Source organism: Apium graveolens, chromosome 10 (genome assembly GCF_009905375.1).
Source record: "Apium graveolens cultivar Ventura chromosome 10, ASM990537v1, whole genome shotgun sequence".
In the NCBI taxonomy this organism is placed as follows: Eukaryota; Viridiplantae; Streptophyta; class Magnoliopsida; order Apiales; family Apiaceae; genus Apium; species Apium graveolens.
Window position 1 is genome coordinate 219,993,058 of NC_133656.1, and position 14,717 is coordinate 220,007,774.

General features: G+C 33.1%; 2 protein-coding genes across 2 annotated transcripts; both read left to right on the plus strand.

Annotated features, from left to right (window-relative positions):
• The first annotated feature begins 4,784 nt into the window (after positions 1 to 4,784).
• On the plus strand, positions 4,785 to 9,877 carry LOC141689731 (uncharacterized). The gene is made up of 4 exons (XM_074494089.1): positions 4,785 to 5,079; positions 6,922 to 7,540; positions 8,555 to 8,831; positions 9,627 to 9,877. The coding sequence occupies exons 1-4, from the start codon at positions 4,959 to 4,961 to the stop codon at positions 9,675 to 9,677; spliced, it is 1,068 nt and encodes a 355-aa protein (XP_074350190.1). The 5' UTR covers positions 4,785 to 4,958; the 3' UTR covers positions 9,678 to 9,877.
• A 2,248-nt stretch (positions 9,878 to 12,125) lies between these two features.
• LOC141693937 (transcription factor MYBC1-like) lies at positions 12,126 to 13,483 on the plus strand. The gene has a single exon (XM_074499125.1). The coding sequence runs from the start codon at positions 12,469 to 12,471 to the stop codon at positions 13,282 to 13,284; it is 816 nt and encodes a 271-aa protein (XP_074355226.1). The 5' UTR covers positions 12,126 to 12,468; the 3' UTR covers positions 13,285 to 13,483.
• The last annotated feature ends 1,234 nt before the right edge of the window (positions 13,484 to 14,717 follow it).

The window sequence follows — 14,717 nt, forward strand, 5'->3', positions numbered from 1 at the left end:
AAGCTCGAAACTATTTTTCAGGATTTTTAAATCAATTTTAAATAATTAAATCTAATTATTCAATCAATTAAAATTAATTAATAATTAATTAGATTAATTAATCAATTAATTATAAATTAACCGATTAATTAAAATAATTAAAAACTAATTAAAATTAATTAATAAAATAATTTCGATTTACTTTTATATAAATAAATAATTAAAACAATTTTTTCTGGAGTTAAAATAATTAAATAACCATTTTCGGATTTTTAAAATAATAAAAATATCATTTTCGAAAATAAATAAAACTGGAATCTGGTTTTTGTATGTTTTTAAAAGTGTAATATTAAAAATGAAATTCCTGTAAAGGACTGGGTGGAAACTGTAGTTTCCCCCCTTCCCCTACCCTCCTCGTCGACGCCGGCCGGAACTCTATGGCCGCCGCCATGGAGCTTTTCCGGCGGCCTAAAAACCTCCCATAACATCGCCAAATTAACGGGAATCAAAGGTGTTGCATCCAGGAACTTATTCGCATATACCATATCGTCAATAAATCACAGGGATAGACGGAAAACTCGACTAAAAAAACGCCGCCGCTAGGCTCGTTTTTCCGGCGAACGCTTTCCGACCACCGTTCGTTAATCATATATACCTCATTCAATTCGTCTTTCGATGATCTACATGATAGTATAATTAATTTACAACAATAACCCATAACGAACAAACGCCCAATTTATAATTAAGAACATTCAAACTTATAAACCCTAATTCACAAATTCGAAAATCAAACTCAATTTTCTACATGTTATTGAACTCTGAATTCATCATATAATATATCAAAATGATCAGGAGAAAATTATCTACATGATTATGCCATCAAATCACACAAATAACATCAAGAACAAAAAAATCATATCTTAATTATCAAATAATTCGAATTAAAATAAAAAATAACAAAATCACCTTGATTTCTGGGCAAAAACAAATAGTTGATTCGGAAAGAAGATTTCGAGAGCTTCGTTTTGATATATCGCACGCTTGAATCGGAGTTCGGTAACGCCTTCGTTCGTGCGTTCGATTCTCAAGAACGTATCATTTTTAGGGGTTTTCTCTGTAATTACTATATTTTTACTGGTTGTAAATGAATAAACGAATAAAATGAAATAAGAAATATGCTATTTATATTTACGGAATATTGGTTCGTTCTGGATCATTTTGGATCATTAAATTAGTTACTTAGCCGCTAGAGGACCACAAAAATGATCCGATTTGATACCCGTATTGGATAATTATTCAAACCGGACTTTTTATAAAATACTTTATACGAAAATAATGTAATAATATCCCATTTTTCGAGAATACGGGTTTCGTTGATTCACCGAAATGATTGTCGTATCGAAAATCTTGCGTCGGGTCGCGCACGGGTCAAACTGTAATCCGGATCGAAAAAGTCAAAAAACGGAAAATGTCCGGAATTACCAGATTAGGTTATAAAGGAGTTTTCGAAAGAGTTTCGGGTTGTAAAAACGTAAAAATGGTTGAAGTCGGACGATTCCCGACTTTATAAAATAATTTGTAATTATTCAGAAAATAATTAATAATTCATAAATCATTATAAAATCATATAACACTCCAAAAATTACCAGAAAAATACCTTAATTATCTACATTTCATTCTAGACATATTAAAATGAATATACTCACATTTTATTATATACAAACATCCAAATATTATTATCAATTATCAGATAATTCTCCAAAAATTCATATAATATTCACATAATAATCATATATTGATACAAATAACTACACGATATTTCCCGGATGTTACAATCATGCCTCAGAAGAATTATGAAGAAGTTTGGAGTTGAATAAATGTGTTTTAGGGAAAAATACTCTAAGTCAAGATCTCTACAAGTCACAGATTTAATGTTATAGAGAAGTAATTCGAAAACTCCAGATTGGCTTATCGAGAAGTCATGAAAGCTACTAGAGAACTCGGAGATATCGACAAGCCAAATTGAAGACATGAAGATTGGAGATATCGACAAGTCATTTCTTCACTAGAGAACTCAGAGTTATCAACAAGTCTACATTCATTAGAGAACTCTGAGTTATCGATAAGTCTAAGCCTACTAAAGAACTCAGAGATATCGATAAGTCAAAATTCACTAGAGAACTCAGAGACATCGACAAGTTAAATTTTGACTAGAGAACTCTGAGATATCGACAAGTCAAGAAGCTATTAGAGAACTAAGAGTTATCGATAAGTCAAAGTGAAGATGTGAAGACTAGAGATCTCGACAAGTCAAAATTCTCTTATAGAGAACTGAAGACCTCTATAAGCCAAGCTAAATATAGAGTACTAGAGATCTCGATAAGCCAATACACTTATCGAGATGTCAAGTGTTCTATAGACCTAAACTGGAGATCTCGAGGTACAATCTCAAAGTACAAAGTTGTAGATCAGTTCAATATCTAAAATAAACAATCAACAAACAATCCAACAGCTGGATTGACAAGTCTACAAAAAGCAGCTTGAAGAATGTGCAAGATCAATGGTGAAGATTAACTAACAAAAGAAGATCAAAGTGAACACGGGATGCTCAAGATATGCTAAGCCATAAATGGAAGATCTACTTTTCTATAAATAGAAATGACAAGTGACGGTTTAGAAAAACTAATAGCATCTCTTATTACACACTGTGTAAACCAGGAGTTAACTGAGTTATAAAGTTAACATTGGTCCTTTAGTCAGTTGTAACAATTTAGATCAAATTTCTTGTAACACTCTCAAGGAGAAGCTAAGCTCTTTATCAACAAAGAGCCTAGAAATTTTATAGCAAAACAGTCTTAATTTTAATATAAAATTAAGTGAGTTTTAAAGATCTGTGTTCTTTATTTTCTGCAAGCTTAAATTCTGCATGAACACATTACATTAGAAGATTTAGTTTACTTTGTTCAACCACAAATATTCAAGAAAAGCACAAAAACAGTAAAACACATTCATCCCCCCTCTGTGTGTTATTCATTTCCTAACATACATACACACACATACATATATACTCATATATCCTTATTTATCAACAATTTAACATCGTCTTCTAATACAATGAAATGACCAAATATTATATTAAATTATATGAAATAAAAAATAAATAAACTATTTTATACACATATGTACGATTTATACTTCACTATTAATAATTATGTGACACATATCATATACTCCCACTGTCCCTCAGGTTGTTAACATCGTTAAGGAGTTTGTTGAGCAAATTAGTTCATATGACAACTACACCATTACATTAATGTTTATATAATATTTAATTCAACTCGTCATTCATTTAAAATCATCAATTGTTGTATAATTAATATGTGCACACATACATATATAAATGCATACAATATATATATATACATATATATATATATATATATATTAATACAGGGACACACACACATACTTATATAAATTTATTTGTCATCAATCTAACCTCGTCCTGCAACATAATGAAATGACGAAATATTAAAATTCAATGAAATAAAAATAAAATAAACTATTTATACCGATACTTCACAACTAATCATTCTATGACATTTATCATCTACTCCCACCGTCTTATAGGTTGTTAACATCATTGTTAGACACAGATTAAAAAAAATGAATTATGTTGAAGAAAAATTAAGAAAACGGGGGTAAATTTTGGATCCATTATAACAATAATATGTTATTTTAGGAAATGTTAACAATCTGTTGAAACATACCAAAATAAAAAGTTATTGGGACGGAGAGTATCATATGTCATTCAGTAAGTAAACTTACATTACTAACGTCAATTGCTTATATAATATGACTCATAAATCACATTTCTAACACATATACATATTAAATAATTAAACATAAAGTAATAATTATTTTATATTTAAAGCAGTATTGTATAAACCGGGAATCGGACTTAGTCAGTGGATGCAATGTCTAGGAAATAATCGGGTAATCGAGAATTAATCGGAATGATTAATTAGGTCATTAATCAGAATTAATTTAATATTATTTTTATTTAGAAATAATAATACATGTAATTATTTAATAATTTGATTATACATATATAATTTTTATAAATATTTATATAAATAAATTTAAAATATGAAATATTATTAAAGTAAATATAATTCTTAAGATATAACCTATGAATTGAGGTCAATTTGAGATGAAAAATTAAGAAATTTTCTTAACCATTTAAAATAGTAAATATGTATACGACATAATTATTTTTATTATTTTTTTTACAAATATATATATATATATATTATTTTTCCATTTTTTCCAAATTTTTATCAATGAGGACGATTTTTGATCGGTTAACGCGATTTTTGACTGATTAATCTGATTTTCCCGATTTTTGACTGATTTTCGTAAAAAATAATTTTTGACCCGATTTTTTTAGCGAAAAATGATTAATCTTGATTAATCGTTGACTTTTAGAACAGTGATTTAGAGTGATTGATAAATACTAGGCACACATAATTACTTGTATTTATTTTACTTTATAGGCATGGACATATTACTAATACTATTTAATTATGAAGTGACAAAAATTATAGGCTAAGATAATTTATTAGTTCTAGCGATGTCTCGTAAGCATAAACAAGTAAATTATTAATCTATTAGATAATAACATAAATATATCGTTAACAATTACAAAAAAAACCATTTGGATAAGTGCAATTTAACGCACAAAAAAATTAAAAAAAAAGAAAAGAAAATGGGGAGTGTATATAAAAATGTAGGTAGCCCTAAATAGTGGTGTTTGATAAAGGCAGCAGCAGGATAAGGAAGCAGCATCGAAGCTGCCCCTTGCCCTTCCGCCTCGGGAACACAAAATCCAACTACACCGTTCACACCCGATTTATACACATACCCAATCTTATCGAAATCTAGAGAGAGAAAGAGTGAGGGACTTTCTCTCTCTACAAATGGACTCTTCTATCAATAACAGCTCTTCTCCGCCCCAACCGGCTACCGATTCGGCCGGTGCCTCCGCCGTCGATCCTTTCTTAGTTGAGGCTCTTCAAAACCCTCGTCATCGTCTCACCAGTAAGTATATTAAATCTATGAACATGTATGTATATGTGTATGTGTTACTGTTTGTTTAATTTGTGATCTGATTGCTGATTTTTTTGTGATTTTGAGTGGATTTTAGCTGGCTGTCTGTAATTCTGTAGTGTTTATGTTTGGAATTGTTGTCTTTATTAGATCTGATTGTGTTACTGTGGAATTGGGGTTTTCTTGGGATTGTTGCTGTTTGACTGCTACAATTTGGTTTCGATGCGTTTGAATTGTGATGTTGGTAGACTTGTTTAAGCTGTATGCTCTAATTGTTCGGTATATATGTGTTTTGTTGACTTCTTTCGTGATATTTACGGTTGTTTTGGATGAAAGATTGTTGAATAGGGGCAAATCAGGGTAATTTCTTGTTTCTCCTACACTAGTGTATACTTGATTAATCTAATGAAATTATTTAAGTTGTGAGCTGACTGATATTAGTTTACACTCATTAAGCAATACGATAACACCAGAACTGAACTCATGGCCTCATAGTATGCGGAATAAGGAAAAAGCTACAATGTAATTGCAGAAACTTACTAACAAAGAAAAATTTGGAGCAACTAACACCCATGACTCACATAAGTACCCCCAACCAAGAATTTACGAGGCTGAATTTCTCCAACCTTAGGAAATTCAACTACTATTATTTTGCGTGTACAGTGCTATGCAGGCGAGGTTTAAGGCTATAGCCTTTCTTACAGTTTCCTCTCTTCCTTAACCAATCAAACTCCCGTGCTTTTACATCCCGTGTATTTCTTTGTCAACAGATACTAAAATTAAATGAAAGAAAAATGAAAAGTATAACAGTTTTTTGGGCTCTTAGGAAGGCGCCGTATCTGAGGCTTCCACACCGAGTGACTAGTATTAGTATTCAAAGTCTTTTTATCATCTGATTTTTTTTTATTGCAAACTGTCTATTTCTTGAATTTTTTTAAGAAGTATACATTTTAATTACTCTCAAGTCATAAGCAAGACTATAGCAATAGTTACATACTGTCGAACTTATGAGGCTTGGGTCACTGTTAACTGTTGCCAAGGTATAAAGATTTTAGACAGTTAAAGATTTTGAGAGTGGTTACATGTATCATTTTGATTTAACATTTTAAGGCGACAAAGAAGTCTTATTATGCTATTTATGTAAAAATCCTACTAGATTAGATGTGAACTACGTAACATTAGTCCTATGTTTTAGTGTACATGCAATTTTATTTTGGCTGTATGATCGTGCATAAAAAATTTCCTTTCTGTTCTACTTATTAGTTAAATTAGAATTAACGTAGTTGTATGCAATGCCTTTTCAATCTTGGTCTTCTGTGATCATTACTTATGCTCAACATTATAAGTAGAAAATGGACCACGAGGAATCGAATCGTTCTTGACGAATCTACAAAATACTGTTTTAATTATCATTTCCGACTTGTATGTTGCTTTTATCTAACTGAATGTGTCAGATAACTGGATCAGTTATATATCGGGAAGTATTAAAACTATGTGTCTCATCTTTTGAGTATTGAAATGTTAATTAGCCTGTTGGCCTATGTATCTTTTAAATAACTGTGTTCTGTACATATAAACCAAAAGCTCTGAATGCATATTTTGTTTATGTGTTTTCTGCCTGCTGGCTAGAACTATGCAGTAAATAAATTATTATGCGGTAAAGAGGTTGTTTCTGCAGATTTCTGGTTCACCAAAGTGGGTTAGATTTGTTACAGTTAGACTATTAAGGGTTTTATAAGATTGCTGTAGTCTGGTATACTATCTGACTCATTGCTGGTTCTTTGTCATAAACGTTATTGCTAATGTTGATGTTATCTTTTTGGTCCGTTGCAGTTCTTCGGATGGAGCTTGATATTCAGAATTTTCTGAAAATTTCCGATCAACAACAGTTTGAGTTCCAACATTTTCCGACCTCTTATCTCCGTCTTGCAGCACACCGTGTTGCTCAACACTATGGCCTGCTAACAATTGTTCAAGATAATTCCTTGGACGGTCAAGGAACAAAGATTTTGGTGAAAAAGGTGGCAGAGAGTGTTTACCCTGCTGTTTGTTTGTCGGAGATACCAGTAAAACAATCTGAGAGTGACAAGCTTGAGCAGAAAAAAATTGTCATAAGACCAAGGCCCAAAGCTTCCTCCACTGGATCTAGTGAGTTGGGAAAACGAAGTTCTGTACGAACTGTGGAAGAGAGAAAGGAAGAGTATGACAGGGCAAGGGCTCGTATATTCAGTGGTCCTAATAGTCCCGAGTCAGAAGGCACGGGGCCTCGGGCTCCTTTAGATGGGAAGAATGAATATTATTCGGTGGATGAAAGTGAAGCTATAGGTTATGGTGTTACTGACTTGGACAGAAACATCAGTGGCAGGGATGGCGGTGCTCCTTCACGAGTGGCCATTTTCAGAGATAGGGAGAAGGATCGCTCAGATCCAGATTATGACCGGAGCTACAATAGGTATGCCTGATATTTACTATGGAAATGGTACAAGGCGAATTCATGTTTGTTATGCTTTGTGCAATACTTTTGGTCATACCCTGTATACGTAGTGGTTGTTTGGTTGCATATGGGAATTAAATTAGTATAGGAAAGTTTCCTTCCTTGGTATTTAAAATTACTAGGAAGTGGGAATATCTGGTTGGTTGTTTATGTAGGTTTTTACATTCCTAGGACTTATAAATAACCATGGTAGGGGTGGTAAGCACATTCGTATATTTTACAGATTACACTTCCAAGGAAGTTGCATATCCCTTATTTTGTTCAACCAAAAAACTTTGCAAAAATCCACTTTCTAGGAAATTGGAATGCCTAGGTATGATATGTCAATCGAACAAGCACTTGTTCTTCCTAGAAATCTTTTTGTGTATATCTCTCTGCTCTTTTTAAGAATTTAAGTTTAAGGGTTTAATTATCAGAGGTGCCTGCTCTTACAGTCCATCATTAGAGGTGAGCTGGAGTAGTTCTAAACATTCCATTCCCTGTTCTGCTAATTTCTGGCAGTTGTGCATTGTGCCAAAATGAAGTATATTATATTCTGTGGCTTATGTCCCATTATGTGGATTCATAACAATTATGTATGTATCATCAGTAAAGTTTTCTATAATTTTGTGCAGACAAGTTTGATCTACTAATAGATAATTGTTTATATCTTTTTTGCTATTTCCTACCAAGTAGTGAAGTATTTAAATGTAATTAAGTATTCTTATAGATAAAAGTCTATCTGTTAAAGATATTGATTAAAGAAGGATGTACATTGCCATTATTATGTTTTAATATGATCTCAAATGATGCATATAAACTAATAGTACAATAGTATCTGTTATAATATGAAGTGCATCGGACTTCTGAATAATGGTGGTTTCATGGTTGTAGATTGGCATTATCAGGTTAAGCCAATAAGTTGATTTGTGATTTATATAGTTGTATCGGAACATGAAAACCACTAAAAATTCAATTTTATGATTGGTGCAGGTATGTCAGGAATGTTCCTAACAGTCGAAACCTGAACTTGGCACCTTTCAATATGCAGACATTCCAGCCTTCATATGTGCATTATGATTCTCTTGTGCCTCACTTGGCCCAGCTGCCTAGTGCTCATGCATCCATGGGATACAGGAATCCTGTAATGAACCCGTACTGTGCTATTGGACCGAATCAGACATCAAGAGATGCTGTCTACATGCATTGGCCGTCTCAAGCTATGATGTATCCACAGCCATATGATCAGTTTAGACATGCCGTTTTTCAGGTTTGTGTCCGTGCTCACGTAGATTCACAGATGGCTTTATTTAGTTTGAGAAAACTGCTCAATGCGAAACAAAAACTGTTAATTTAAGTACTCTATTTTCTCAAAGTGCTTAGGACAGGAAGTAAAATTGATGTGTATTTCAATAAAAACATTTTCCATGAGATATTATTTATGTCTTCACTCTTCAGTTTAGGATGTTAAATTGGGTAGTGGTCTAGTGGAGCTTGACGTTGGTAGGAGGAAGCAAAAGAATTGGTTCCAAAGGTGCTCGACCTGAAAAGGGCAGAGTGTAGTTGTACCTGTATCCATTTTTAACTCTTGTATTTCCCCTGAGAGTTGATTGTGTGGGCTACACACGCTTACTTCCATTTTCATTTACGCCTTGCACCAGATTGTTTTTGGAACGAAAAGAAATGAAAGTTGAGGGAGAATGGATAGTATCAATAAGAAGAAAATGCTTCACGTGGAATGTAAATTATCCAAGAGGCTTTTATTTAATATTTAAAAGAGGGATATGCACCAAACTACAATGCTAGTGATGCACATAATGAAATCTTAAGTAGCCTTTAATATATATTGCTATACTGTTAGCATTTAATAAGACATTTAACTTTGGTTACCCGTAACTACTACTACTAGATCTTATTCAGGAATTTAAGATTTTATAAGTTGATATTAGTGGATTTTATTGTGGGGGCATGTCAACTAATTTACTAGTTTCAAGGTTAATGTATTTAGTCTAAATTTTTCTTGATTCGATCATTGGTAATTCTAATTTCATAAATATTGTTGCAGGCTCCATTGGTCCAACAGCCGCTGAGTTTTGAATACTCTCAACACCACTGAAAATCTGTATGGCATGTCAGCATAAAAAGGGGGACTGAAATAGTTATATCTTCATTCTTAGGACCCTCTTTTAGGCTACTTTCTTTAGATTTCGTATTGAACTTTTTTTAGTGTCTTAATTTTTAATTCCTGAATCCTGTTGTATGAGACTTGAGAAGGAAGGAGGGAAATATATTAATATACATTTACTTTAAACTACATGTATTATTTGTAGAATTACTATATATAGCTCTTTTGCTATCTATAGTGGCAAAGATCATTTGCGGTATTTTGATAGGATTGGGAAAAAAACACACAGAAATTGGATTAAATATACTTAATAATTTATGTTAGATCCATCAAATAGTGTAGTTTTGGGAAGTGAACAATTGATATTATGAAGATTTTTATAATTTTTTGTCATATGAAAGCTACCTAAATTGGTATTTTGATGGATTGGGGAAAAAAACACACAGACATTGGAACAAATATACTTAGTAATTTATCAATCGAGCAGCGTAGTTTTGGGAAGTGAACAATTGATCATCCAAATTCAAATTATAACAATATTATGAAGAGTTTCATAACTTTCTGTAATATGAGAAAGTTACCTTAAATTGTATACATAGAATTATGTGACATCTAATACTTTTTATTTTTTCTTATCATTGTACTTAAACCTGACAATAGTGGTATATGACATGTGAACACGGAACGAAACGACATGAATAATTAGTGTTTGGGTTCGAAAATTTAGTATACGAACGTGAAAGTACACGAATACGAAAAAACACAGATATAATTAGTGTCGGGTACACGACACGGAACGAAAGTACACGGAAAAAATAAATAAATAATTTTTTTAATTATAATATATATATATATATATATATTACATACACAATATGAATTTTACGTATTCTAAATAATATATATATAATTGTAATTTGTAAATACTAAAAGTCTAAAATACACTTTATTGGTCATTTGATTAGTTGCAGGTGTGAGCATTTAGGGTTTTTAACTTTTTTCCCTTTACTTTTCATTTCCCCCATTTAACAGGTCGCCCCTCTTGTACAAACTTATATCCCGCTTCTAAACTCTTCTCTTTCTAATTTAGATCCATACATATTATTTAATTTAGATCAAGTAGTTGACTTTATGATTCTAATTTTTTTGAATGTCGAACCATTTGTAATTTGTTGTACGTAAAAATATTTTCACTTATTTTGTGCTTTTGTATTCAGAACTTTGTTATTCACTATTTAAGATCATTTAATTATCTATTGCATATTTTAATATTTAATTTTTTTCTCTTATAATCTCTATACTTTAATGTACTAAAACGGGTAAACATGAATATATTAGTGTCGGGTTAGTTTCACCAAATTGGTACACGAATTCAAATTCGGATCGGGTTCGAATTTAATATTTGGTACATGAAAATATGAAAATACGCGAAACATTTATACACGACACGGAACGTTTTACCATCGAATCATCCACTCCGGTGGAGTATATTGTATTGTTTATTTCTCCTACCAATCAAATCATACACTGAACAGTAGATTGAGCACGGAAATGTAAAATGTTTAATCATGTAACAACCAACAAGCACTTAAACATATTATTTATTAAAGTTTTATATGGGAGTAAAGCTATGCCATCAATCTTGACCACCACTTGGAATATAAATCATTAAATCTCATCATCTGTAACCTAAACAAAGTCATAACCTAAACAAAGCCATGTGACTTGCACTTGGACATAATTTTATACTACTAAAACAATCTCTGAGATAGCACCTATTATTCGCCAAGTACATCGAGCACCCGAAATATTATTCGCCTCTCAGCAAAAGGGAGACAACATCTCCTTTTCAAAAACTAAATTATCTTCTTAGACTACTAATCCAATACTCCTTTCAGATCATTTGATTGATTTCACTCAAACCAACTACAGTTTAGCTTTACAAGAACTTTAGAAAAGTGGCCCAACTGGCATTTTCTTTCCGTTTTCTAAGTACAATATTTCTCCCTAATCTCAATGATGTTCACCCCCCTAAGGATTTAATCTAGCTTAAATACAAAATTGCCGTCTTCGATATTATTCTTTAAGATACTTTACCAATTCGAAATTTGAGAAGTGAATAATAATCACAATTCTTCTTTTATAAGAATTGTTAAAAGTATAAAACTATTTTGCTTTAATATATCATTGAACATTTTATAACATAATAAATATCTAGCTATTAATAAATAAAAATAATAGTAGCATATTTTAATATCTTAAATATTAAAATATTCAATTAATTCTACATGATTAATTACAAATTCATCTTGGCAAATTTTACGTCACTGCTAATTAAATGTCAGAGTGGTAGTATTTTGTGGACTTTGAACAAAATAGTAAACCATAGATTTGTCAGGCAATAAAAGCATCAGGATTGAGGCAACAGTTACATGGGGGGGGGGGCAGTAAAAGGCTGAAACAAATAATATTACTACAATTAACAACAAGACAAAGATCCACCTCGAACACCCCTCCCAACTCACACCCCCCTTCATCCATTCTTCCTCACCACTCTACTCTCAAGTCTCAACTCTATCCTCCTCCCTCCTCCATCCTCTCTCTCTCGCCCCCCCACCCCAATCTTTCTTGATTCTTCCCCTTTTCATTTGTATTTTGCTACACAAATCTTGACCCTCAAACCTTAAAGTTTCAATCTTTACCACAACTTTATACATAATTCTAGTAGAATTGATATTGGTATTTCATAATATCAACCACAAGCAAGAGTAGAGCAAGAAAAATGAGAGAAGACGAATCAAATTGGTTCACAAAATGGGAAGAACAACTCCCCTCACCTGATGAACTTATGCCCTTATCTCAAACCCTTATTACACCTCATCTTGCCTTAGCCTTTCATATTAATTCCAATCCTGCTAGTACTATTCCACCAATTCAACCCCAAAATTCACCACCACAACCACCACCATTGCCTCCTTTTCAATCCCCTAATTCTGGTGAATTCGATTCCTCAGCTGGCGATGAGCCAGCCCGGACACTGAAAAGGCCTAGGCTTGTTTGGACACCGCAGCTCCACAAAAGATTTGTGGATGCAGTGGCCCATTTAGGAATCAAGAATGCAGTGCCTAAGACTATAATGCAGCTCATGAGTGTCGATGGCTTGACACGAGAGAATGTAGCTAGTCATCTTCAGAAGTATAGGCTTTATTTGAAGAGGATGCAACAGGGGAATCTTTCTAGTCATGGTTCTAGTGGAGACACTGCAACTGATCATTTGTTTGCGAGTTCACCGGTGCCAGCTCATTTTTTGCATCAGGGGCGTTCAAATTCGGAGCATTTTGTTCCGTTTGTGGCTGTGCCTGTAATGCAACAGCAGCAGTATCAGCAGCAGATGGCAGTGCAGTATAGGCAGGTTAGTCCTCATTTTGGGTCTCCCCCAAATGAGCATCCATTCTTGGCAAGACAGCAGCAGCAGCAGCAACAGGTTCATCGGATGGCAATGCCTGTCCACAATTCAGTGGCGTCTTCGTATATTGATGACTTGGAATCTCCCAATGCCAGGAAAGTACTCACTCTGTTTCCAACAGGGAATGATTGAATTTATTGTTGTGTTTTCTTTGTTTTAATTTACTGTGTAAGGCCTTATGAAATGTGGCTGCAACTTGTTAGGATTGGAATTTACAGTTGTACTTGTTACTAGAGTTGTTAATATAATTGATTAACAATAATTTTGTAATGGCAGCAGATGAATGTTAAATCAATCAGTTATATGAATTCCTCCGAGATTGCTTTTGGAAGTATGTTGACCGTTTAAATATCTTGATTTGCAGTTTTTCTCTAGATAGAGATTGATGCTCAGCTCTAAGACATTGCGTACTGGTTGTCAATATCTAATAGAATATTTAAGCAGTGGTTGATGGAAAATTTATTCAGTTCTTACTGATCTGCTAGATAGCCAGATAGGTATTATTGCTGTGTTGGATAGAGTTTTTTTTTTGCTAGTTCGATAGTCTTCACGTAAACAAGAAGACCATTGCTTGTTGTGAATTGTTTCATTATGTTGCAGATGTAAAGCCATTGAAATGGTTACAAGCTTGGGAAATAATGATTGTTCTGTTGTTTTCTTGAGGAATTGTCTTATGTTTAGTATATTACTCCTCGGGAGATGCATTTCCCGAGTTGAGCATGAAGGTTGATTAATATAGTTTCCTAAATGATTCGTGAAGTGTGATGATTAGCCTTTGGTTTGGTTTGAGGTCTTCTTGAACTTGGAAGAAATTGCGATGCCCTATAGTCTATAGAGGCATAATAGTCCTTGAGCTTGTTGTGTCCAGGAAGGTCCTCTATAATTCTGTGTTCAACCTTAAACTCCAATTCAAGCGGGCGCGTACATGCATATGCTTGCTTTCTTAATCATCCAGATCTTTACTTGATTTTTCTACAATCAATGTCATGATCTTAGTTGCTCTATGTTGCCTCTATTTGTACATGCTGGTTTACAGTTTTACTTTGTCATTTACCTGACATGGGAGTTGCATTAGTTAAAGCCTTAAACCTACTTGTCTAAGTATCAAACAGAATCGATAACATTTTAAAAGGTTGCATGTTTTTCTCCCTGCAACGAAGTGTCCGATCCTACACAGGTCTATAGTTATGTCCGAGTGTTGATTGTCCTGACAAGATGTTCGGAGTAACATATGCTGGAGCTACTTCATTTTGGCAAGTTTAACCATAACCGCTCTGGTTTGCAGTCTGCTGCTTCAATCTCAAGGCAAAATTGCAAATGTGACCTTTAAAAAAAAAAAATTCTGATTCGGTTTGTGGACAGGAGGAAAATAGGTTCATTTATGCATGTTTTTTTAATGATCATATTGCATAGTATTTCACATACAGTACAGAGGAATAAAAGTACCAACAGTGTCTCCGTTATAAAAGCAGCACTGGGGAACTGCATATATATCTGAGTATCTGACCTTATTGTCGACCCTTTCTGTATCTCTGTTTTCATCTTGATTGTCTAGTCAATATGAT

What these genes read in the sequence shown, in the direction of transcription:
- LOC141689731 (XM_074494089.1), top strand. Translation starts at nt 4,959, where the DNA reads ATGGACTCTTCTATCAATAACAGCTCTTCTCCGCCCCAACCGGCTACC. An exon ending in CCCTCGTCATCGTCTCACCA is followed by an intron (nt 5,080 to 6,921) that starts GTAAGTATATTA and finishes GGTCCGTTGCAG; the next exon opens with TTCTTCGGATGGAGCTTGAT. An exon ending in TATGACCGGAGCTACAATAG is followed by an intron (nt 7,541 to 8,554) that starts GTATGCCTGATA and finishes TGATTGGTGCAG; the next exon opens with GTATGTCAGGAATGTTCCTA.
- LOC141693937 (XM_074499125.1), top strand. Translation starts at nt 12,469, where the DNA reads ATGAGAGAAGACGAATCAAATTGGTTCACAAAATGGGAAGAACAACTC.